General features: G+C 46.8%; 1 protein-coding gene across 4 annotated transcripts in view; it reads right to left on the reverse strand.

Annotated features, from left to right (window-relative positions):
• The window catches only part of LOC145358803 (tropomyosin alpha-1 chain), a 110,865-nt gene that overhangs the window by 52,280 nt on the left and 32,146 nt on the right, over window positions 1–26,439 (reverse strand). For 2 of the 4 annotated variants that reach the window (XM_080213108.1, XM_080213109.1), the window contains exon 1: window positions 25,929–26,073. The exons of the other annotated variants lie outside the window; for them this stretch is intronic. In XM_080213108.1, the coding sequence (XP_080069234.1) occupies window positions 25,929–26,060 (132 nt within the window). In that variant the 5' untranslated portion in view covers window positions 26,061–26,073. Of the gene's footprint in view, window positions 1–25,928; window positions 26,074–26,439 lie in introns of those variants that run through there. 4 annotated transcript variants of the gene reach the window in all.

A 26,439-nucleotide genomic window follows, 5' to 3' on the forward strand; every position in this document is an offset into this window, starting at 1 on the left:
TGATTCGGATCTGTACTGTTAAGACTGGTTTCTCTGAGGCCTTTAGGAAATTTAGTGCTGAACAAAAAGTGAATACTTTTGAGCTGTTGCAAGGCAATGGTTCAAAGGTTATGCTGATAGGATTGAATTATTTAGGGTGGGAGAAGGCAGCTTTACAGCACTCTTACCAATAGGGACTGACTGGGCTGAGGGAGGGGGCCTGTTTCTGACGCCGTGAATTCCATTAATTTATGAAGACACCAGCTCTTAGCCTCCTTTCCAGCTCATTTCAACTTGACTTCAAGGAACTGCACACTGACATTAAATTGGCCAAGAACTCTTCAAGAGCTTTCCTGCCTCAATACTATCTTCCTAAAAAATGAAGATTTTCAAAGTTAAAACAAAAAAAACACTTGGGCCAGAAAGTTGACCACAAAATACAGATGTCTTTTGACCTTTCACATCAAGGAGAACAAATCTGGTCTGATCACGTGCCAGAGAGATTTGAATACTGCATCAACAGTGCATTATGAAGTGCTTCAAAAGGTTAGTCATACATGAATCAACCTGGGTCCACTACAGTTTGCCTCCCGCCGCAACAGGTCCACAATAGATGCCATTTCCCTGGGCCTGCACTCAACTTATACTCAGTGGTGTAAAACTCACTGCTCTTACAATCTTCCAACAAAAACTTTCACCTACTGATTACAGCACAGCCTTCAACACTATTATTCCCACAAGACTCATCTCCAAACTCCCTGGTCTGGACCTCGGCACCTCCCCCTGCAACTGGATCCTGAACTTCCTAACCCCACGGACCGCAATCAGTAAGGATAGGCAACAACACCTCCTCCACAATCACCCTCAACACCGGTGCCCCACAAGGCTGTGTTCTCACCCCCCCTAACTATACTCCTTATACACCTCTGACCGTGTGGCCAAATTGCCCTCCAACTCGATCTTCAAGTTTGCTGATGACGCCACCGTAATGGGTTGGATCTCAAATAATGAGACAGAGTACAAAACTCAACTCGTACGGCAAGAATAACTTCTCCCTCAATGTCAACAAAATGAAGATTGTCATCAATTTCAAAAAGTGTAAAGGAGAACATGCCCCTGTCTACATCAAAGTAGAAAGGATCGAGAGCTTCAAGTTTTTAGATGTCTAGATCACAACCTGTCCTGGCCCCCCCACCCCCAACGCTGACACTATAGTTAAGAAAACTCATCAAAGCCTCTCCTTTCTCAGAAGACTAAGGAAATTTGGCATGTCAGCTATGAATCTCACCAACTTTTACAGATGCATCATAGAAAGCATTCTTTCTGGTTGTATCACAGCTTGGTACGGGCTCCTGCTCTGCCCAAGATTGCAAGGATCTACAAAAGGTTGTGAATGTAGCCCAATCCATCACACAAACCAGCCTCCCATCCATTGACTCTGTCTACGCTTCCCGCTGCCTCGGGAAAGCGGCCAGCATAATTAAGGACCCCACACACCCCGGACATTCTCTCTTCCATTGGGAAAAAGATACAAAAGTCTGAGGTCACGTACCAACCGACTCAAGAACAGCTTCTTCCCTGCTGCTGTCAGACTTTTGAATGGACTTATCTTGCATTAAGCTGATCTTTCTGTACACCCTAGCTATGACTGTAACACTACAATCTGCACTCGTGTTTCCTTCTCTATGAATGGTATGTTTGTGTAGTGAATTAGAGGGCACAGCCTCAAAATAAGGGGGGGGGGGGGGGGTGCAGTTTAGAACAGAGTTGAAGAGGAACTTCTTCACTCAAAGGGTGGTGAATCTCTGGAATTCTCTGCCCGTTGAAGTGGTGGAGGCTACCTCGCTTAAAATATTTAAGTCACAGGTAGATTTCTGATAGACAGGGGAATTAAGGGAGAAAGCGGGAAAGTGGAACTGATCCACTTCAGATCAGCCATGATCTTATTGAATGGCGGGGCAGGCTCGAGGGGCTAGATGGCCTACTCCTGCTCCTATTTGTGTTCTCAGTGCGCAAGAAACAATATTTTTCACTGTATGTTAATTCACGTGACAATAATAAATCAAAATCAAATTCAAATCAAACTTCAAGGGCTGTAAAACTCACTGCTCTTACAATCTTCCAATAAAAACTTACAATCCCTCACAGTGGGAAGCAGCTCAATCTAACCTCATCATTGTAGGCTGATGGAAAAAACCCAAAGTAAGTCTAGTTTGTCGTCTACCATCCGGGAAGTCTCAGGGTACAACAGTGGAGTTACTGACTAATGATAGTAAGTAATATTTCTCAATGAATCTACCACAGAGACAGACATAGTGCGAGGAAAACCACCAGTGGAGAACTTTGGGAACCATAGACCCAAATTCACCCACTTCTCTCAAACTCACCGACTACATCCGATCTCAAGTTTTCTCCTGTAGTGCACCCCAAAATCTTGCTGGAAGTCCAAATTTAAATGTATTAATACAGCGTCACCATAGTGAATGTGGTCCAAGGAGCGGCGAATTATCATTAGCCATTAAGTTTCCAATCCCCAATGTCAGTCCCTCAGAGGCGCTCTGGTCTGAACGGTCAGGATCTGGGTTTGCTGAGCTCTTTCAAATCCAAAAAAGCCACAATCATTCCATCTCTCACCCATCCCTCTGCCAGCAAGGTCACCCCCATAAACACACCGTCTTCCAACAGTGCGCTGGGGGGGGGGGAGGGACTATTTTACACCCTCTTCCTGGGACAGATATTTCAGAAGGAAGTGTTATGGGTGAAATCTGTCTGCTCTGTGACCAGTTCACCCAGGGACACTACAGGACAAACCCTTTCAGATTTGGATGCAAGGAATATTTCTGCAAAGCTGGATAATCAGTAAGATGCCCCAGTGATTTGTGGTTTGAAACATTCAGATCGAATTCCGATCATTGCTAATATCGAATAGGACATTTGTAATGGGGCAGATATGAGAGGGTCAACTTCAACTGTGAGCAGGGCAACATTAGGGCTCAGAGGGTTAAAGACCAGGGCCAGTTAAACATTGCTTACAAGAGCGAGATTGATTCTGGCCTCGGGTGACTGTCTGTGTGGAGTTTGCACATTCTCCCCATGTCTGTATGGGTTTTCTCCAGGTGTTCCGGTTTGCTCCAACAGTCCAAAGATGTGCAGGCTAGGTGGATTGGCCATGCTAAATTGCCTCTTAGAGTCCCAAAACGTGTAGGTTAGCGTGTACGTGGGGAAGGGGAGGCTGGATAAGATGTGCCGGTGCAGACTCGATGGGCTAAGCAGTCCTCTTCTGCACTGTAGGGATTCTACGATTTTACGACATCGAGCTGTAACGTTAACCATTTCTTTCTCGACTAATACGGCCAAATCAGGATACTCCCAGCATCTTCTGTTGATCCTCTTCTGAACAAGGGGGTATAATCTTGGAGTTAGATCACTGGGGAGTGAAATCAGCAGGCACTCCTTCACACACAGTAGACATGTATGTGCCTGTACACGCAAGCTTGCACAGTGAAATGCCAAATGATTTTAGTAAAAATCTGCAACCGTTCTGCTGCAAAGGTCAGGAATGCGGAGGCAAAACTGAAGCCTGCAAGATTGAGATCATTAGATTCTTGTTGAGCATGGTTAGAGGGAAACGGAGCCAAGTAGGAACCAGCGATGATCCATTCCAGTGTCAGACCAAGCTGGCCTTCTGGTCCTACGACAGATATTTAACGGCCACACATAAGTGGGTTTAAACGCAATCAATTTAGTTCATAATAGACTGCCTGCTGGGATAGTGGAGTCGGACACTTTAGGAACTTTCAAGTGGATGGGCGCAGGGAGCACTCCAGAATGATAGGGAGTGGGATAGCTCGATCTTAGGTTTAGACGTAGTTCGGCACAACATTGAGGGCCGAAGGGCCTGTACTGTGCTGTACTGTTCTATGTTTCTATAGCTGACTTGGAACAGACTCCAGGACAAATCCTTTAGACTACAGACTCCCAGACCATCTTCCTAATCTCCGACAGCACCAGGATACAGGTTAAAACGGGACGCCCCACATTGAGCAGTTTGTACAGAATAGTCCAGCTGAAAAGTTGGATAAAAGATGGGAGTGGTCACAGAGCTCCAGACGGCTGACTCTCAGATGAAACATTAAACCAAGACTCCATCTGTCCTGTAAGCTGGGCGTTGAAGATTTCTGGCACAATTTGAAGAGAAACTTTTCGATGGTGAGTTTTTAATCCCTGAATTAACATCATTAAAACAGCCGGTTATCACTTATGTTGCTTTTTTTGGGATCTTGCTGTGTGAAAACGGCTGCTACTTTTCCTACATCCTGACAGTAACTGCTTCAAGAGTACTTCACTGGCACACAGACAGGCACTACACCAATGCAAATCTTTGATAAACTGCACCTACAGGAATTGCAAGCCCTTCAGGGAGGGGAAAACGCTCAGCATTTCAACTCGAACCATCGACATATCCTAACAGCTGGAGTATTCACAGCCCACACAGCTCTGGAAGGGGAAGTAGCTCGGACTGCTGGAATGCATATTTGGACAGTGATGATAAATAGGCAGTCTCTTTTCCCAAAGTCTTCTCACAGGCAGTTGCTGACTCACTCCCATCTTACTGAGATTTCCACCCAGATCCCAGACTCGTACCGAGCTCTGGACAAATACTCGGCAGCAACAACCCAAATCCACTTTCAGCCAGAGGGTTTGATCGGCCCCGGGGATTAGTCTCTGGAAACTTAACCGATCCGCAATAAGCACGTTAACTCCTTACACGAATTCAAACTCAAACATTACCGAGCTTTATTTCAGAAACCAAACTTAACCATTAACCATGGTGAGATTTGAACCTGGAGCCTGTTACAACGGCCATGGAGGACACAGAGATCATCGATAGACCTCCCCGTCAGCTTTGTGGGGTATGACCTTCCTTACTGAGCAGGTGGAGGCTTGCCCAATGTGGAGTGGACAGCGGGAGCGGTGTCGTAGGGCCTGAGGTGTAAACTGTCTCACTAAGTCGCAGGTACGGCCCATCTCCTGGAACACAATGACGGGTCACTGGTGACGGGAAACTGGCCTTTGGTTGTATTATTACAGAATCCCACAGCATTGCTCTGGGTTTGTGGTTACCAGTTCAGTGGTCTATACCGCCCGGTCACAGGGGGAAGCCAAGCAAACTGAGCAATGTGAAGATGATTGCCAGGTTACACTTGACTGGCATGGTAGCACAGTGGGTTAGCACTGCGGCCTCACAGCTCCAGGGTCCTGGGTTCGATTCCCGGCTCAGGTCACTCTGTGTGGAGTTTGCACATTCTCCTCGTGTCTGCGTGGGTTTCCTCCGGGTGCTCCGGTTTCCTCCCACAGTCCAAAGATGTGCGGGTTAGGTCGATTGGCCGTGCTAAGAAATTGCCTCTTAGTGTCCAGGGATGTGTAGGTTAGAGGGATTAGTGGGTATAATATGTAGGGATATGGGGGTAGGGCCTGGGTGGGATTGTGTTTGGTGCAGACTCGATGGGTTGAAGGGCCTCTTTCTGCACTGTAGGGTTCGATGAGTTCTATAAAAGGTCACAGACTTAGTGAGTTAGATCTGGACCTGGTTCAGAGGACAGGTATTGTCCCAAACTGAGATTTGACTCTTACAACCTTCACGCTGCAGTTCCTGTTGGAATCATTGTGGGTCAATCCAACTGGACATCTGACCGAGGCCTAAACAACAGGCTTTCATGCCAGCTGAATTTTAACCCAAAATTTAGCTCCTCTGCTCACAGCTACCAGGTGTGCACCCATGCACAGGTCCAAGGAGATGGCACCCACAAACCTGGCATTTCAGAGAATGCAACTGAACAACTGTGGGGGCAGATCCAGTACAGGGTGGTAGGGGTGTGAGGGGGAAGGGCATTACATGGTGCAGCCAACAGCCCACTACAACCAACACTATTCCAGAATAGTTGACTAACTATTGGTCGCTTATTGTGCGCAAAGCAATGGAAAAGACTCCTTTCCCCAAAGGTTCAGTATGGGTGGGCTGAATTCTGCTCAAAAAGAGAATGTGTATACAAGCATCTGGCCCTTCTCCTCCCTGAGAGATAACCCCCCCTTGAATATTCTCCTCCTTCCTTAACCTTAAGAACTGCACAACTAATTTCCACTGCAGATCTGGGAGGTGTCTCAGTTCAACAGATTAAATGATGCAGCCTCCTCTGTACAAAATGTCGACCAACTGTTACATTCTCATTAACCTTTCTTTTCCTTCGATGCGGTGGGCAGTTCGAAGGGGGGAGAGTCAGAAACATGGGCTTGTTTGAGCTGCCACCCCCCCTCTCCACTTTGTAATGTGGAGATTACAAATGCCTCAGTGTAGATACTCTCCCTGCTGCCTTACTGCACCGTTAGGAAGGAAGTCCCATTGTTCAAAACAGGAAAAGTCTGACTGACTGACCTTCTAAACCATCCACACCCAAATACTCACTCAACCAGAATGCAAAAAACAGCACAAGAATTCAAAGGAGTAACTGGTGTCACTTGCCATGAGATCTGCTATGTTAGAACAGAGCTGATACAATCCTGGCCCTCAGGATTTGGATAAGGGAGCTGTTAGCAAGGGACAAGCTTTCATCCCAGAGTTGGAATGAGAAGCTTCACGCAGAGGGTGGTGGGGGCCTGGAATGAACTGCCAAGTAGGGCTGCGGAGGCAGGCATGCTGGGGTTGTTTAAGGCTTACTTAGGCACATGAGCGGACTAGAGATGGAGGGATACAGGAGACTTTTCTAAATAAAGATCAAGGGCTTTGGGACGTCCCTGGGAATCAGTTGATTCCTATGGACCTTCCAAAATATTTCATGGCTCACTTGCTTTATTTCTGTGCTTCTGGGGACTCCGTAAATGTCTGTGTAAGTTTTGTATGTTTATTGACGTCTTTTCTTTTACTTCACAGGTGATTCGGTCCGCCTTGTTGACCAACAAGGAGCATACACGTGGTGGGTTGTGCGATGGCTGCTCTTGGATGTTGCTTTGAGAGTTGCCTAGTGCTTCATGTCATTAGTGTACGCTTAAACTGGACCGACTGACGGGCAACACGACAGCTCAGTGACGATCACTGATTGCTGTGCAGACACATGGATTTGGGCCAGTGTCTGCAGGAGTTTGCACATTCTCCCCGTGATTGCCTGGGTTTTCTCCGGGTGCTCCGGTTTCCTCCCACACCCCAAAGATGTGCTCTTAGGCTGATTGGTGCAACAAATTATCCCTAAATTAGTCTCCCCTCAATCTTCCCCTGTCGGCGTAGACAAAGGTCCTGGGTAGAGGGGGGCACTCAATGTTAAAATGGTGGCGCGGGCTCGTTGGGCCGAAGGACCTGTTTCCCGTGCTGTGTTGTTCTTTGTTCTAAGACAGAAAAGGCATCGACAATAACAGAGCCTGGGTAAATATGGACCATGATGGGGAGATGCCGGCGTTGGACTGGGGTAAACACAGTAACAAGTCTGACAACACCAGGTTTATGTCCAACAGGTTTATTTGATAGTTTATTTGACCAAACAAACCGGTTGGACTTAAACCGGGTGTTGTCAGACTTGTTACTGTAAATATGGAGCAGACACATCTGGGTACGTACACTCTAGCGCAGAGCATACTTACCTCAAACCAGGAGTCAGGAACTTGAGCACGTTATCCGGGAACGCTGCACTTTCAGAGGTGATGTTAAACCGAGATTCCGGGGGGGATGTTTGAAGGGCCTCAGGGTGTCCTGGTCAATAACTATCCTTCAACAAACATCACCAAAACAGATGACCCGATCGCGATCGCATTATTTCGGTGCAAAAATTAATGGTTACATTTGAACTAGGTCCAAAGAACAACAACAGCACAGGAAACAGGCCCTTCGGTGCTCCAAGCCCACCCCGCCCATTTAAACCCTCAGTGAGCGCCTCATTCCAATCCTTCTACCTACAACTTTTGTCTATACCTCTTGGACTCCACAATAAAGAGGTGCAAATTTAAGAGGTCCACTTTGAAAAGTATTTAATTGTCTGTAAAGAGCTGTCTGGGACATTGTGAAAATCCCCAACCACAACTCCCAGCAACGTGAAAGCTGGACAGGTCCAGGGAAGGAGGGGCAAGTGTAGTAAAACAGTCAGCGTCATCACAGTTAGTGTCCACCCTTATGGTCCAGAAATTGGTACAAGTCGTAAATGCACTTCTCAACTGAAGACAACTTTATAATGCAGGTGCTGAACCCAGTGTAAACTGCTACAGAAACTGAATCGCTGCATTCCAGAGCTCGAAAGCAGGTGGGTCACTTCAACCCCAGGAAAAAACTAACCTGAGATACCCAGAGTCAAAAAAAAACCCAGAAAGCTGGGAGATTCCAAGACGAGGGAGTGGGGGAAGTGCGCTAGCGGTTACTTCACTCCAACCGGCCGGGCTGCTTTTAAACCAGCACGATGCGGAGATGCCGGCGTTGGACTGGGGTTAAACACAGTAAGAAGTCTCACAACACCAGGTTAGAGTCCAACAGGTTTGCTTGTTAGTAAACCCCACAAGCTTTCAGGTTTTGCCCCTTCGTCAGGTGAGTCCGGAGGGGACAAAGGGGCAAAGCTAGTGGGGTTTACTAGCAAATAAGCTTGTTGGACTTCTTACTGTGTTTAACCATCACTTAACCAGCCAGAAAGACAATTTCAAACCCACCATGGGTTTTCCCAGAGTTTTATCATCCAGACTTTGTTAAACTGTACTAATGTGAAGATGACAGAAACTGCACTTACAATTCCCAGCTAATTTAGTGTTTAAATAAAGGAAATCTGATACCCATCCAGGCTGGGAAGTCCCACAGTAACAATGACATTGATCAGATAATCTGTCTGTTAGTAGAGATCTCATTGCTAGCCAGGATCCTGAGAGAACACTCATCCTCTTCAAATCAAGGCATGTTAACAGCACTAAAGGATACTGTTCGGCCCACGAGTTCTGCTGGCTAACAGCAACACACCCAGTCCCACGTTCCCAGTGTCCCTGAAAACTCCTCTTCGCACAATTATCCAGTTTTTCTCCAGAAACCACAAGTAACGTTGCAACCCTCCCTCCCTCCCCCTCAACACTCTCAGACAGTCCTTCCCAGACACTAACCTCTCCTCCCCACACACTTGACAGTCCCAGATACTAACCCCTGCACGCGCGCACACACAGACACTAACCGTACCCCCCCCACACACTCTCAAACACTAACACCCCAGGCAGCCTAATCCAGACACTAAATGCAACAGACGGCCAAAGGCCCTGCACTGCGCTGTTATGTTCTACTAAACAACACCCCCCCCCCCGCACGCACTGACAGTCTCAGACACTAACCCACACGAGAGAGAGTCCGCTTCAAGCGCTAAACTACCCCACCACCCCCCCCCCCCCCACAACCTTGCACTCAGACAATCCATCCCAAACACTAACACCACCCCCCCCACAACACACTCGGACACTAATTCTCCCTCACACTCTCACCAGAGTCCGACCCAAACACTAACCTGCACCCTTCCCCTCACACACACTCGGAAAGTCCGTCCCAGACACTAACCACTCACCTTAGATACAATTTTCACGTTGCCTCCTGTTCTTTCAATCTCTTCTGGTTCTTAACCCTTCCGCTAATCGGAACCTTTTCTCCGTATGCACCTCATGAGTTTTTAGATACATGCTATATGGTATTAAGTGCCCGTGTGACAGAGGGACGGTTTAATAACTCACTCAAAAAGCAGAAGCAGCTCTGACAGCCTATCCATACACATCATCAACTTGTGCAGTGATAGTGTCCCACCCCTCAGCACCCCCAGGATCTGACCCTAGTAAACCACCCCCCCCCACATCCCCTGTGACTCCTCCAGCAGGAAAAAGTCTCAACACCAGGTTCAAGTCCAACAGGTTTGTTTTGCTACCAAACAAACTTGTTGGACTTTAGCCTGGGTGTTGAGAGATTTCTTACTGTGTTTACCCCAGTCCAACGCCAGCATCTCCACATCATGACCCCTCCGGCACCCAGCATTCCACCCTACCCCAGCATCCCCACCCCCCAATGACTCCCCCAGTACCCAGCAAGCCTCCTACCCCAACACCCACCACCCTCCTCCGCCAGTGACTCCCCCAGCACCCAGCAATCCCCCTACCCCAACACCCTCCTCCGCCAGTGACTCCCCCAGCACCCAGCAATCCCCCTACCCCAACACCCTCCTCCGCCAGTGACTCCCCCAGCAAGGGATGGGAAGGCGTTTGGACACAATTAACGTGGTGGGAGTTCACCCATGGGGGGAGTGCAGCACAGTAAACAAACCTATTAAGATTTCTGCTGGATTTCCACTAGAAACCTTCCTCCAGTCTGCAAAGCACTCGTTTCCCACTTCTCTTCATTTCTGTCACTCAGCCAAACCCATACCTACGTTACTACCCTAACCATACATCCCATCAGCTATAAACTTTTCTCACAAGAATATCACAGGGCACTGTATCAAACACCTTTTGGAAATCCATGTACACTACATCAACAGCATTGCCCTCATTGACCCTTCCTGCTACCTCTCAAAAAAATTCAAGTTAGATAGTTAAGGTCAAATCATGTTTAACTAAATCTTCAGTTTTCCCTCATTAATCCGCATTTGTCCAAGTGACTGTTTGTCCTAAGTGATGGTGTCTAGAGGCACTGTGGTATTCTGGTTAGTGCTGCTGCCTCTCAGCACCAAGGACCTGGCTTCATTTCTGGCCTTGGGTGACTGTGTGGTGTTCTCTCCATGTCTGCATGGGTTTCCGCTCTACTCCCACAATCCAAAGATGTGCGGGTTAAATACATTGGCCATGGTACAGGGGTTACGGGGATAGGGCAGCGGTGGGCCTGGGGTAAGAACATTCCAGCGCAGTACAGGCCCTTCGGCTCTCGATGTTGCGCCGACCAGTGGAACCAATCTAATGACCCTCTAACCTAAACTATTCCAGTGTTATCCATATGCCTATCCACTGACCATTTGAACGCCCTTAAAGTTGGTGAGTCCACAACTGCTGCAGGCAGGGCATTCCACACCCTTACTACCCTCTGACATCCATCCTATAATTACCACCCCTCAATTTAAAGCTATGTCCCCTTGTGTTAGCCATCACCATCCGAGGAAAAAGGCTCTCACTGCACCCACTGCTCTTTCAAACAGTGGGTGCAGACTCGATGGGCCAAATGGCCTCCTCCTACACAGTAGAGATTCTATGGGTCCTCCCCTGCCAAGATTACATGACTGATCTGCAGCTGTTGGGTGTATCTTTACACCCTTTCTTGATCAGGATGCAGTTCTCCAGTCCTCTTCTAAGATGTCTGAAAAATTATGACCAGTGCCTTTGCACTTTCCACTCAATTTCTTCAGCATCTCATGTACAGGCAGCCTATATAAAACCATCAGTTCGAAATCCTTCACGTGTCTAGTTACCTCTCTCTCGTGGTCCGAGCAGCATATTCTTCCTCAACAAAGACAGATGCAAAGTATTTATTTACCGCCTCAGCCAAGCCCCTGCCTTAACCCCCTTTGTGACCCTAAATCTTAGTCTTCCAGAGACTTAAGCTTCCTATTTACATTAGCCGCCAATATTGTCTCATCCTCCTCCTTTGTGTCTCTTATCTGCTTTCTCACTTCTCTGAAACCAGCCCAATTCTCAAGTGTATTGAGCATCTGTCATAAGCACATTTTTTTCTGCTTCATCTTAACCTCTCTCTCGTCTTCCAGGGAGCTCTGGATTTGTTTAGCCTATTCCCTCCATGGGAACATGCCTTGAACATCTCCTCTGTGAAGGCAGCCTATTGTTTCGCTATGGTTTTATCCGCTAATCTATCTGGGCCAGATCCACTCTTGCTCCATTGAAATTGGCTTTCCTCCAGGTAAGGATTCCAAATCTCGATTGTTCCTTGTTCTTTTCCACAACCAACCTTATGACCACGTGATCCACTTAACCCACCTCATCCCCGAGAACCGGATCTGGCAGAGTCTCAGTAAACTAGAAGCATTCTGCTTTAGAAGATTTTCCTGAACACAGTTTAGGAATCCTTGCACCTCATTGTCCTTCCCAATCTATATTCAGATAATTAAAGTCCCCCATTATAACTATATTATTCTTACACTTTTCAGTAACTGCCTTGTAAATCTGCTCCCCTGCATCCTTTCCCCATAGACCACACCAAGCAACATTAACTCATCTTTTATATTCTTTAGCTCTAGCCAAATAGATCCTGTCCTTGGCCTCTCTGCAACATCCTCTCTCCTCAACACTACAATGCTTCTCTGTCACATTTCCTTCCTATCTTCCCCGAACATCTGCATCCAGGAATACTCAGCACCCAATCTTCATTCTGCCAGTTGTATTTCCATGTGGCACTCTGTAGCTGCAACTTACCAGTTCTATTTACCACACTCCGCACACACTCATACACGCAGGTGGAGGATGTGGTCAAGAAGGCGTATGGTGTACTGGCCTTCATTAATCGAGGGATTGAGTTTAGGAGTCGGGAGGTAATGCTGCAACTTTATAAGACCCTTGTCAGACCCCACTTGGAGTACTGTGCGCAGTTCTGGTCGCCTCACTACAGGAAGGATGTGGAAGCTATTGAGAGGGTGCAGAGGAGATTTACAAGGATGTTGCCTGGATTGGGTGGCATGCCTTATGAAGATAGGTTGAGGGAGCTCGGTCTCTTCTCCCTGGAGAGACGAAGGTTGAGAGGTGACCCGATAGAGGTTTATAAAATGTTGAGAGGTATAGATAGGGTGGATTCTCGGAGGCTATTTCCCAGGGCTGAAATGGTCGCTACGAGAGGACACAGGTTTAAGGTGCTGGGGAGCAGGTACAGAGATGTCAGGGGTAAGTTTTTCACTCAGAGGGTGGTGAGTGAGTGGAATCGGCTGCCATCGGTGGTGGTAGAGGCAAACTTGCTGGGGTCTTTTAAGAGACTTCTGGATGAGTACATGGGATTTAATGGGATTGGGAGTTATAGAGAGGTCTGGTAGGTATGGATATGATTGGCGCAACTTGTGGGCCTGTTTGTGCTGTAGTGTAACCCTGATTTAGACTATTACTTTCACTCTTATACTGAACCCACCTAATAGTTTACTATTTCCGACTCATCTGTTGCTCCTGCTATCTCTCTCTGGGGGTTGGGGGTGTCCAGACCGCCCACACTCTTCCCCTGACTCAGATTTGGCTGAAAAGACAATGATGTTGCTGAAGTTTCTGAACTGAGTTCTGTTCAATAGGGTGGTGGCCACACACTCAACAGCAACCTTCAAAAGGGAATCGGGTAAACACTGCAAAAGTCCCAGGGATAGTATAGAATCCCCTCAGTGCAGAAGGCCATTCAGCCCATCAATTCTGCATTGACTCTCCAACAGAGCATCCTACCCCATATATTTATCCTGTTCGTTCCCCTAATCTATAAATCTTGGAACAATTTATCATGGTCAATTAACCTAATCTCCACATCACTGGACTGGGAGGAAACCAGAGGAGCGACACACAGCACGCGCGGGGGAGAATGGGCAGATGGCACACAGTCAACCCAAAACCAGAGTTGAACCTGGGCCCCTGGCACTATGAGGCAGCAGTGCTAACCACTGTGCCACTCCCTATATAGATATATAGGGGATTTTTGGGGTGAGACAGAGAGAGGACATGTCCTCTTCTTCACTCTGCCGGCTCACACCCTTGTTGCCCCCTGTGATGCCCTGCCTTTATCTTGTGGACTAAAGAACTGCTGAAGACTCAATGAGCCAATTTGTGGCAGTATTCCATCTACAGTGGATTCTGCGAGGACATTGTACATTGCTACATGATCCACTAACTGTCCTGTGACCCCAATTCAGTCAGCTCTTTCAAAATGAAATACAACTTGCACTTAGGTGACATTTTTAAGGTATAAAAAAAAATTCTAAAACTGTTCAGAGAAACCCAACTGAATAAATGTTGACCAAGTCAAGGAAGGTGATATTTGGAAGTGTAATGGTGGCACAGTGGTTAGCACTGCTACCTCACGGAACCAGGCCTTGGGTCACTGTGTATGTGGAGTTTGCACATCCTCCCCGTGTCTGCGTGGGTTTCCTCCCACAGTCCAAAGATGTGGTTGATTGGACATGCTAAATTATCCCTTAGTCTCCCATGATGTGTAGGTGAGGGGAATTAGCAAAGTAAATGTGTGGTTACAGGATAGTGCCTGGGTGGGATTGTTGTTGGTGCAGACTCAATGGGCTGAATGGCCTCCTTCTGCACTGTAGGGATTCTATGACTAACAACAGGATTAAAGAGATGAGATCTTTGGAGAACCTTAAGGGAAGAGACAGGCACGGAGGGATTTAGCAAAAGAAAGTTGGAAGAGTGTAGAGTTTTCAGAGGTTTGTGGGACGGGAGGAGATTTCAGGGTGAAACCATGGAGGGACCAGAACACAAGGATGAGAAGGCAGCTAAAAAAATTAAATGTGGGGAGCAGATAGATGATGGTTGTTCAAAAATAACTCAGTCTACCAAGTTTAAAAGGATTTAAAAGGATTCAGGACTAGAGGGCACAGCCTCAAGATAAGGGGGGGTGCAGTTTAGAACGGAGTTGAGGAGGAACTTCTTCACTCAAAGGGTGGTGAATCTCTGGAATTCTCTGCCCGTTGAAGTGGTGGAGGCTACCTCGCTAAATATATTTAAGACACGGGTTTTTGATAGACAGGGGAATTAAGGGAGAAAGTGGGAAAGTGGAACTGATCCACTTCAGATCAGCCATGATCTTATTGAATGGTGGGGCAGGCTCGAAGGGCTAGATGGCCTACTCCTGCTCCTATTTCTTATGTTCTTATGAAGAAGATAACACATTGTCAAAGAGAAAAATATTCAAACAGGAAGGGCTTTTTTAAACACCGGCACAATTAGATCATTAGGACAGCGTTTGAATATACTCAGACTTTCTGAGCAAAAGTCAGACAGATGGTTAGACTGATACTCTATCGATGAGCAAAAGATCTAACATCAGACAGGATGTGGAGATGCCACCGTTGGACTCACAGGAAGAAGTCTCACTAAACTAGATTTAGGTTTATTTGTATCACGAGCTTTCATCAGGTGATGAAGGAGCAGTGCTCTGAAAGCTCATGCTTTCAAATAAACCTGTTGGACTTTAACCTGGTGTTGTGAGACACAAGAGCTGATTCCAGAAGATAAATGAATATACAATCCTTCTATTAAAAGGATTTGTTGTAAGCAGAACCACTAAAACTGACAAACACAGGCAAAACTTTACCAGGAAATATTCAGCTCCAGGTGCTGAATTCCAGAGTTTAGTATGGAGTCAGGAACCAGAACTGGAGCAGTGCAGAGTTCAGAGGATTGTACAGCTCGAGAAGGTTCCAGTCACAAGGAGAATAGATGCCAACACTTCACTTTTCAGGAGTGCACTCACTTCAAGCACCAAGTGAAATGATTAAGGTGATTGAAACTTTGGAATGGAACGTAGCTGCTGGTGTTTTAACAGCAGCTTCCCAGATGTGGAACATCAGTCTCGGTGGCTGGTATCCATAACCCAAACCATTGCAACAGTGTGCATCAGAACTCAAAACAGCTCAGGCAGACAGCTTCAACTATTACTAACTGGTACCAAGTGAAGGGTTGGCAATGCCACCTTAACCATTTACAGCAATTTTGTTGGGATTAAATTCCAACCGGGCAGACTGCTAGCTGCAACTGGGGTTCCCAGTTCCTGCAGGGGGAAATCAGAGTGGCTTGTCAGAGATAGAAAGCTCTCCAATACTGGCACAGCCAGCGAGCGAGGGAGTACTGCTCATATTGTAATAGGGCATGGGAGATGGGTCATCACAAGAGCCTCAACACATGGGTAAGTGGGGCAGGGTCTATGGTGCCAAATCAGGAGGGGGTGATGCACAGTGCAAAAGACAAGAGGGTGTGACAGGGCAACCCTCACCATTGGCACGTCCTTCCGTTTGGGCACTGGGTGTCTCAGCAGCGGGGTCAGGAGACACCAGGCTACAGGAAGTCTACCATATTAGAAACTATTGTCAACGGTAAGAGATGTGGTAAGAAGAGAACACTGACTCCAAGTCATTATCAAAAGAAATGGTCACAGGAGGGGAGGCCACCATTTGGTCCAAATTGCTGCCAGCTTTCCATAAAAACATCCTGACCAGCTCACTTTCCAGCAAATCAGAGGGGAGAGGAGGGGAATGTGTTTCACACAATGAGTAATAATCTGCAATGTCTGTCTGAAAGAGGACAAAAGAAAAGTGGATAACATACCTTAAAAAGGCAAAGTTTGCAAGAGTAGAAGCTTCCCAAGAATGTGCTTCCGCGTTTGATGATCTGATGATCCTAAATGACCCAACCTCAAGCGGGACAATTATTGCATCATTTAGAATAAAATCCTTTTAAAGCAGCCCAGGCTCTCTGATTTAATTAGTCAGAGGAAAGTGAGTCACAGACGTGTCTACCAAAAGCAGCCATGTATCAGAAGGCTTACCCTAATGTGGGGAAACAGAAATCCCAGATGATTCCCTCCTGGACACAAGGCACTACCTGTTGTTTCAGCTGTAGCTCAGTTGGCAACACCCTCAGAGTTGTGGATTCAAGAACCACTCCAGCGTGCTGGGCGTCCGCACACAGCAGTCCTGAGGAAGTGCTGCACCGTCATAGGTGAGACTTCAGCTTCTGCACGAAAATTTCCTGCTGCTATTTTGATTTGAACAAGAGTGGCGGCCCTGATATCCTGACCCACAGGTATCTCTCAATCGAGATCACTAATTAACCTGATCATTACCTCATTGCTGTTTGAGAGACTGCACTGTGTGCAAATTGGCTCCCAAGCTTCCTACTTTACATAGCAAGAAGTAAGAAGGTTAGAATCCAACCAGTTTATCCGTTAGTAATTTTACAAGCTTTTGGAAACGGTGTTCCTTCCACACACCTGACAAAGGAAGCAAAAGCTTGTGCGATTACTGTCAAATAAACTGGGAGATGTGGTCAAGAAGGCGTATGGTGTACTGGCCTTCATTAATCGAGGGATTGAGTTTAGGGGTCGGGAGGTAATGCTGCAACTTTATAAGACCCTTGTCAGACCCCACTTGGAGTACTGTGCGCAGTTCTGGTCGCCTCACTACAGGAAGGATGTGGAAGCTATTGAGAGGGTGCAGAGGAGATTTACAAGGATGTTGCCTGGATTGGGAGGCATGCCTTATGAGGATAGGTTGAGGGAGCTGGGTCTCTTCTCCCTGGAGAGACGAAGGTTGAGAGGCGACCTGATAGAGGTTTATAAAATGTTGAGAGGAATAGATAGGGTGGATTCTCAGAGGCTTTTTCCCAGGGCTGAAATGGTCGCTACGAGAGGACACAGGTTTAAGGTGCTGGGGAGCAGGTACAGAGGAGATGTTAGGGGTAAGTTTTTCACTCAGAGGGTGGTGAGTGAGTGGAATCGGCTGCCGTCGGCGGTGGTGGAGGCGAACTCGCTGGGGTCTTTTAAAAGACTTCTGGATGAGTATATGGGGTTTAATGAGACTGGGATAGTTCTATGGCCTGGTAGGTATGGATATGATCGGCACAATTTGTGGGCCGAAGGGCCTGTTTGTGCTGTAGTGTTCTACGACTGTAACCTGGTGTTGTGAGACTTCGTACTGTGTTTACCCCAGTCCAACACCATCATCTCCACATCACTTCCTACTGTGTAACAGTGACTACACTTTAACTGGTTGCAATTGCCTTGGCATGTTTTGAGTTTGCAACAGGTGCTATGCAAATACAGATTTTTTTTCTAGAGCCACCTCACAGCCAGCTACTAAAACACTCCTGGTGGACTATGTTGTTTTGGAGATACATTAAACACAGAGCAGGCCTATGTAAAACTGAAAATGTATTAAACACAAACCAGACAGCTAGAACCAAAATATTTCAAGTATTCCCACTGGTTTGGGTAGACTGCTCACAACCTCGTGTTACATTTGACCCCGAGATGAACCCTTGGCCACATAGCTGCACCATCACCAAAACTGCTCATTTTGATTTAGTAACATCATACAAAAGTACAAATTAGGACCAGCAATAGGCCATTCGCTCCCTCAGACCTGCCCTACCATTTGATAAGATTGTAGCTGATTTGTGACCCATACTTTCCTATCTTTCACCCTCATACCCTTTGACTCTCTTATCAAAAATAAGTACATTCAATGACCCAGCCCCCACTGCTCTCAAGAGGAAAAAAAAGCACACAGACTAACAGAAAAAATTCTTATTTCCATCTTTATTTTTAAAATTGTCTCTCCTCATTCTAGTCTCTCCAAGGGGAAATATTCTCCCAGTATCCCTCCTGTCAAGTCCTCTTATATTTCAATAAGATCACCTCCTCTCTCTCTTCAAAACTCCAAAGCATAGAGAATCCCTACAGAAGGCCATTTGGCCCATCGAGCCTGCACTGACAACAATCCCACCCTATCCCTGTAACCCCACATACATGAACTCTACTGATCTCCCTGACACCAAGGGGCAATTTAACATGGCCAATGCACCTAACCCATACATTTTTGCACTGTGGGAGGGAACCAGAGCACCCGAAGGAAACCCACACAGACACGGGGTAAATGTGCAGACTCTGCACAGACAGTGACCCGAGCCGGGGAATTGAACCAGAGTCCCTGGTACTGAGAGGCAACAGTGCTAACCACTGTGCCCCACTGCAGGCCTAGCCTACCCAACCTTTCCTCACAAAATAACTCCTCCATCCCAAGAATCAGTGGAGTGAACCTTCTCTGAACTTCTTCCAATGCAATTACATTATCTAAATGCAAGGAGATTGCAGAGGGATCTGGGTGTCCTGGTACACAAATCCCAGGGAGTTGGTATGCAGATACAGCAAGTGGTTAGGAAGGCAAATCTTTATTGCAAGGTGGAGTGGAATATAAAATAAGGGAGTTTTGCTACAATTGTCTGGGACGCAATTACATCCTTTCTTAAATAAGGAGACCAAAACTATACACAGTATAGTTTTGGGTATAGTAACTATACCCAGATGTGGTCTCGATAACATCCCAGACAATTGTAGCAAAACTCCCTTATCTTATATTCCATTCCACCTTGCAATAAAGATTTGCCTTCCTAATCACTTGCTGTATCTGCATACCGACTCCCTGTGATTTGTGTACCAGGACATCCAGATCCCTCTGCACCTCAAGAGTTCTGCAATCTCCTTGCATTTAGATAATATGCTTTTTTAAAATTCTTCCTGCCAAAGTGGACAAATTCACATTTTCCTCCATCTGCCAAAGTTTAACCACTCATTTAACCTGTCTATATTGCTCATTTCCTCTTCACAACTTACTCACCTACTTATCTTTGTGTCATCAGAATACACTCGACCTCTTCTTTTAAGTCATCGATTTAGATTGTAAAGTTGTTGCCCAGCTCATCCCCGTGATACATCCTGCCAACCCAAAAATGAGCCACTTTCTTTTTCCTGTTAGCTAATCAATCCTTTATCCACAGTAATATGTTATCTCCTGCAGCCTAAACTCTTAATTTTATCCAGTCACCTTTGATGTGGTATATTTGTCAACTATCTTCTGGAAATCCCAGAATGCCCCATCTACATGTTCCCCTTTGTCCAATTTACTCGTTACTTCTATAAGTTGGTCTTCTACTTTGCCCCAGTCTCAGCTCGTCTGATATTAAACCCTCATTTGTGTCTTTGTTACCGCGACTTGACTCTTGCAACACATTCCTCACTGACTTGCAAAATTCTAAACTCTGGAGGTTCATCCTTCTGTATAATTTCTGCTGAATTCTGTTTTATTTATCCAAAAGCCCAGATTTAACGCTCTGGTAGTATGAATTCAAATCCCATCATGATAGTTGCTGGAAGTAGTTTCTCCTGATTTCTGTTCGTTTTTTTGTCTCTTAGTTTCGGAAATTCCCAAACGTGGAAACAATTTTTTTCTACTTCTACTTAATCCCTTTCAGAATCTTAAGGACCACCTTAATTTTTCCAGAGAAATGAACCCCAATTATAAAGGACGTAATTTCTATTCTGGGATCACTGGCCCACTGGGAAACAATTCTGTTTTGCATCTTATCCAACCATAGTTGGATAATAGGCCATAATACCACACAAGACTTCAAGTTTGGACTAACTAGGGGTCTATTCAAGCATAACACAACTTTTTCATTTCCAATGCCTCTACTTTCTCAGGAGAATAAGGAAATTTGGTATGTCTGCTACAACTCTCACCAACTTCTACAGATGTACCATAGAAAGCATTCTTTCCGATTGTATCACAACTTGACATGGTCCTGCTCTGTCCAAGACTGAAATAAATTACAAAGGTTTGTGAACACAAACCCAGTTCATCAGTCAAACCAGCTTCCCATCCACTGACTCTGTCAGACTCTGTCCCACTGCCTCAGAAAAGCAGCCAGCATAATTAAGGACACCACGCACCCCGGACATTCTCTCTTCCACCTTATTCCATCAGGAAAAAGATACAAAAGTCTGAGGACACATCCCAACTGACCCAAGAGCAGCTTCTTCCCTTGTGACTAGACCTAACTTGCATTAGAACATAGAACATTACAGCGCAGAACAGGCCCTTCGGCCCACGATGTTGCGCCGACCAGTTACAAAAACAATGACCCACTAGCCTATACCAATCCCTTTTCGTCCATAAACCTATCCACGGATCTCTTAAATGCCCCCAAACTAGACGCATTTACAACTGCAGCAGGCAGGGCATTCCAATCCCTCACCACCCTCTGGGTAAAGAACCTACCCCTGACATCCGTCCTGTAGCTACACCCCCTTAATTTAAAGCCATGCCCCCTCGTGCTAGCTTTCTCCATCCGAGGAAAAAGGCTATCACTATCCACCCTATCTAAACCTCTAATCATCTTATATGTTTCAATAAGATCCCCTCTTAGCCGCCTTCTTTCCAACGAAAACAACCCTAAATCCCTCAGTCTCTCCTCATAGGACCTCCCCACCATACCAGGCAACATCCTAGTAAACCTCCTCTGCACCCTCTCCAACGCCTCCACATCCTTCTTGTAATGCGGGGATTGATTAGGTTGATCTTTCCCCACACCCTAGCTATGACTGTAACACTACATCCTGCACTCTCCCCGTTCCTTCTCTATGAATGGCATGCTTCATCTGTATAACGCACATGAAACAATACTTTTCACTGTATACCAATACGTGTGACAATAATAAATCAAACTGAAATCAAATCCATTCAGCTACTTGTTTCCTGACCCACACATGAAGATTAGGGGCTGAATTTTACACTGCCTTTTACACTGTCAGAGGGGGCTGTAAATTCCCACTGCTCTCCTGCCCCACCCCAAACTTTTATTAAAATATATCTTTCGATGAACGTGGCCATTAGTGGCTAGCTAAGCATTAACTTCCCCAATGCCCTTGGGAAGGTGGTGAAGAACCAACTTCTTGAAGCACTGCAGTACATGTGGTGTAGGTACACCCACAGTGCTGTTAGGGAGGGGGCTGTTGACCTAGTGACTGCAAAGGAACAAATGTTATAGTTCCAAATCCAAGATGGTGAGTGATTTGAAAGGGAACTTGCATTGGTGGCGTTCCCATGTGTCTGTCGCCCTTGTCCAGTCGGGGTGGTAGAGGTCACGGGTTTGGCAAACGGCTGACGAGGGAGCCTTGGAGTGTTTCTGCAGTGCAGTGTGTTGGTGGTGAAGTAAGTAAGTGGTGAAGATGGTGGGCGTTGTGCCAATCACACAGGTTGCTGTGTCCCAGGTGCTGTTAAGATCCTTCAGTGTTGTTGGAGCTGCACTCATCCAGGTAAATGGAGAGTATTCAATCCTACTCCTGACTTCATAGATGATAGAATGCAACAGTGCAGAAAGAGGCCCTTCGGCCCATCAAGTCTGTACCAACCACAATCCCACCCAGGCCCTACCCCCATATCCCTACATATTATACCCACTAATCCCTCTAACCTAAGCATCTCAGGACACTAAGGGGCAATTTCTTAGCATGGCCAATCAACCTAACCCACACATCTTTGGACTGTGGGAGGAAACTGGAGCACCCGGAGGAAACCCACGCAGACACGAGGAGAATGTGCAAACTCCACACAGACAGTGACCCGAGCTGGGAATCAAACTCGTGCAGGTTTAGGGAATCAGGAGACATGTTACTCATCACAGAATTCCCAGCCTCTGACCGCATTTGTAACCAAGTATTTTTGTGGTGGGTCAGTTCAGTTCCTGGTCAGTGGTAACCCCAGGACGTTGACAGTGGTGGACTAAGTGAGGGTAATGGCACTGAATGTCAATGGAAGATGGCTGAACTCTCCCTTGTTAGAGATGGTCATTTGGTGACGTCTATCACTTGGACAGCACAAATAGAAGATAGGAGCAGGAGGCCATTCAGCCCTTTGAGGCTGCTCTACCATTCATTATGATTACAGCTGATCATCCAACTTATTAGCCCAATACCACTGGCTCCCCCTCCTCTTCCTCATGTCCCTTAATCCTCTTTGCCTCTAGAGTTACAGAACATAGAACACTACAGCACAAACAGGCCCTTCGGCCCACAAGTTGTGCCGATCATATCCATATCGATTATATCTAACTCCTCCTTGAAAGCATACAATGTTTTGGCCTCAACTATTTTCCATGGTAGCAAATTCCATAGGCTTACTATTTGTCTGGGTGAAGACATTTCTCCTCATCTCTGTCCCAAAAGACTTACCCCTCATCTTCCAACTCTGACCACTGGTTCTGGACAGCCCCAGCATTAGGAACATCCTTCTTACATTAACCCTGCTGAGACCTGTTAGAATTTTATAGATTTCAATGAAATTCCCCTCATTATTCTTCTAAACTCCAGAGACTGACTCAATCTCCTCATATGTAAGTCCCAGCAATCAGCCTTTGCTGTACCCTCTCTACAGCAAGAACATCCTTCCTCAGATAAGGAGGCCAAAACTGCACCCAATAAATTGGGCATGCTACGTTGTCCCTTAGTGTCCCAAGATAAGTGTGTGTGGGTACAGGGTAGGGCCTTGATGGGATTGTTGTCAGTGCAGACTCGATGGGCCAAATGGCCTCCTTCTGCACTGTAGGGATTCTATGATTCCAGGTGTGGCCTCACCAAGGCCCTATATAACAGCAGCAAGACTTCCCTACTCCTGTACTGAATTCCTCTCACTATGAAGGCCAACATATCATTTGTCGTCTTTACAACCTGCTGCACCTGGATGCTTCAGTGACTGGTGTACTAGGACACCTCTGTCTCAATCTGCTTTCCTGTCTTTGCTAGCTCATATTTATCCACATTATACTGCATTTGCCCGCTCACTCAACCTGAGCAAACACACTGGAGCATCTCTGCATCCCCTCCACAGCTTATCCTACTACCCAGCTTTGTCTCATCTGCAGATTTGGAGATATTTCATTTAGTTCCCTCATCTAAAACATTTATATACACTGGGAATAGCACTGATCCCTACTAAAGAGCATAAGAAATAGGAGCAGGAGGAGGCCATCCAGCCCTTCGAGCCTGCCCCACCATTCAATAAGATCATGGCTGATCTGAAGTGGATCAGTTCCATTTTCCCGCTTTCTCCCCTTAATTCCCGTCTATCAAAAACCTATCTACCCGTGACTTAAATATTTTTAGCGAGGTAGCCTCCACCACTTCAACGGGCAGAGAATTCCAGAGATTCACCACCCTTTGAGTGAAGAAGTTCCTCCTCAACTCTGATCTAAACTCCCCCCCCACTTATCTTGAGGCTGTGCCCTCTAGTCCTGCTATCCTTTCTAAGCGGGAAGAATCTCTCTACCTCTACCCTATCCATCCCCTTCATTATCTTATACGTCTCTATAAGATCCCCCCTCATCCTTCTAAACTCCAACGAGTACAGACCCAGTCTATTTAGTCTCTCTTCAAAGTCCAACCCCCTCATCTCCGGTACCAGCCTAGTGAACCTCCTCTGCACTCCCTCCAAGGCCAAAATATCCTTCCACAAATACGGCGACCAAAACTGCACACAGTACTCCAGCTGCGGCCTCACCAGTGCCCTGTACAGTTGCAGCAAGACCTCCCTACTTTTACTCACTGCCTCCCATTCGGAACATTGGCCAGTTTATTCCTACTCTGTTTCCTGTCTGCCAACCAGTTTTCTGTCCATCTCAGTAAACTACCCGCAAACCCACACCCTTTAATTTTACATGCTAATCTCTTATGTGGGACTTTGTCAAGAGCCTTTTGAAAGCCCAAATGAACCACATCAACTCTACAGTTACATGCTCAAAGAATTCCTGTAGATTTATCAAGCTTGTATATTATTTAGCTTAAGTCCGAACATTAAACCCATCTACAAATCTAAGCTGGGATGGGCGAGGCCGAGGGCCAGCCCACCCACCCTTGCCCCAGTTGAGGGTCTAAGTGGAAAATTAATAACCACTTCAGGGCAATTTCCCTTGAAGTTGGTGAGAGGAATTCAGGAGTAGGGTGAAAGCTTGGATGATGATTTGGGCACCGCCACAATGTCTACCCCCCATGGTCACTCTCTTCTTTTTAAATTTACTTGTTCATGGTACATGGGCATCGCTGGCTGGGTCAGAATTTAATGCCCATCCCTGGGGGGGGCAGTTAATGGTCAACCACATTGCTGTGGGTCTGGAGTCACATGCAGGCCAGACCAGATAAGGACAGATTTCCTTCCCTGAAGCTTATTTGTGAGTTTTTGCAACAATTAACACTGGTCATCATTAGATTTTTAATTCCAGATTTTTACTAAATTCAAATTTCACCATCTGCCACAGTGGGATTTCAACCTAGATCCCCCCCGAGCATTACCCGGGTCTCTGGATTACCAGTCCAGTGACCACTATGCCACTGCCTCCCCTCTCTGTCAAGACCCTCCAGCCCCCTCACGCCTCAGCTGCCTTCTGTGAGACGATCTGCTCTAACCTGGGCTGGGAGTCCGGGGACTGCTTGTAGTCTATCCTGACCACTACATTGTACAACAACTCTTGTAGCGCCAGCAATCAGACTGGCTGACAGCTCTGAGACAGGACGTTCTCCTGAGGGGCAGAATTCTCATCTCCAGGCAATTAACCATCCCGTTGTGATAGCTGTGGGGAAAGCCAGTATTAACAGGGGCACATTCCCCACTGACTCTGAGGGAAACCCTGCCCCGGGGTTAATCCAGTAGCACCTTATTAAAGGCTTTTTTGAACATCTAAGTGTATTGTATCTATTATAATCTAAGTGTATTATACCTATTGTATCCCCCTTCTCCACTGGTCTATTTCTACACAAGGCTGGTCAAAATTTGGGATGGCAACGCTGAATTATATGTTTTAAAATCCATTAAAACAGTTCTAGTAATTAGAAAAGACATTTTATAGAACTCCTTGGACTCATTCCATCTCTCTTTCCAAACACAGGGATCACATTAGTTATTCTGACACTAATGCAATAGCTATCTCTTAACCTAAACTTTAATACAGATGGATGCAATGCACCCACCTCTTTCTTATTTTAAGTTTGGAGAACTTTTTGACCCAAGTTCTGACACTGGAAAGTTGACAATATTTAAACTCAGTTGAGACCAAACTTCTCAGAGTCCATTGTTTAAGGAAAAGTTGCTTATTTAGTTGCTGTTCTCTTTCTACTCTCTCTCCCCCCCACCCCCCACCCCCCCACCCACCCCACACAGTGAGGATTTTCTCACTCTTTCTCTTACACTTTGTGTCCTTGTCCCCCCCCCTCCTCCAGCCCCACCCTACAGCGGCAGCGGCGCTAGGACCCGAGTGCACCCCGGCCGCCGTCTGAGTGACCGCCGCCCTGCTTTGTGAGAGCGGGAGGGTGCCGGCGCGGTGCTGCGCCGGGTCCCAGTGCCCGCCCGCTCGCTCTCCCCCCAGCCCCGGGCGCTCTCACTGACTTTCTCCCGGAGTTGGCGCTCGGTGTCCAGCTCCCGCTGCAGCCCCTCGGCCCGCTCCTCCGCCTCGTCCGCCTGCTGCTGCAGGCTCTGGATCTTCCGCCGCACCGACTCCAGCGAGGTGGCTCCGGCCATGGTGAGTTGTGTGGGGTGAGGATGTGGACAGCAGCTCCTACTTCCACTGAGTGAGTGAGTGAGGGAGGGAGGGAGGGAGGGACTCACTCAGGAGGGGAGGGTCCCCTCCTTCCCCCCTTCCCTCCCTCCAATAGGAGCTGAGGGGTGGGGGCTACCTTCCCCCCCCCCTCCCCCCCTCCCCATTACAACACAGGGAGGGGATTTCCAAACTAAAATATGGAACATTTCTCCTTATTTGGGAATGAGTGGGGGAGGCAGGACCAGCAAAAAGTTTCAGCTTCTCATTACACTCCCAGCCTCAATCTGCTTTCATCAGCATCTCCTGACAGGGTAGGGTCTCACCCACCCACTCTCTCTCTCTCTGTCCCTCCTCTCCCCA

The sequence above is a fragment of the Carcharhinus amblyrhynchos genome, chromosome 26 (assembly GCF_965287045.1).
Source record: "Carcharhinus amblyrhynchos chromosome 26, sCarAmb.v2.hapA, whole genome shotgun sequence".
Taxonomy (NCBI): Eukaryota; Metazoa; Chordata; class Chondrichthyes; order Carcharhiniformes; family Carcharhinidae; genus Carcharhinus; species Carcharhinus amblyrhynchos.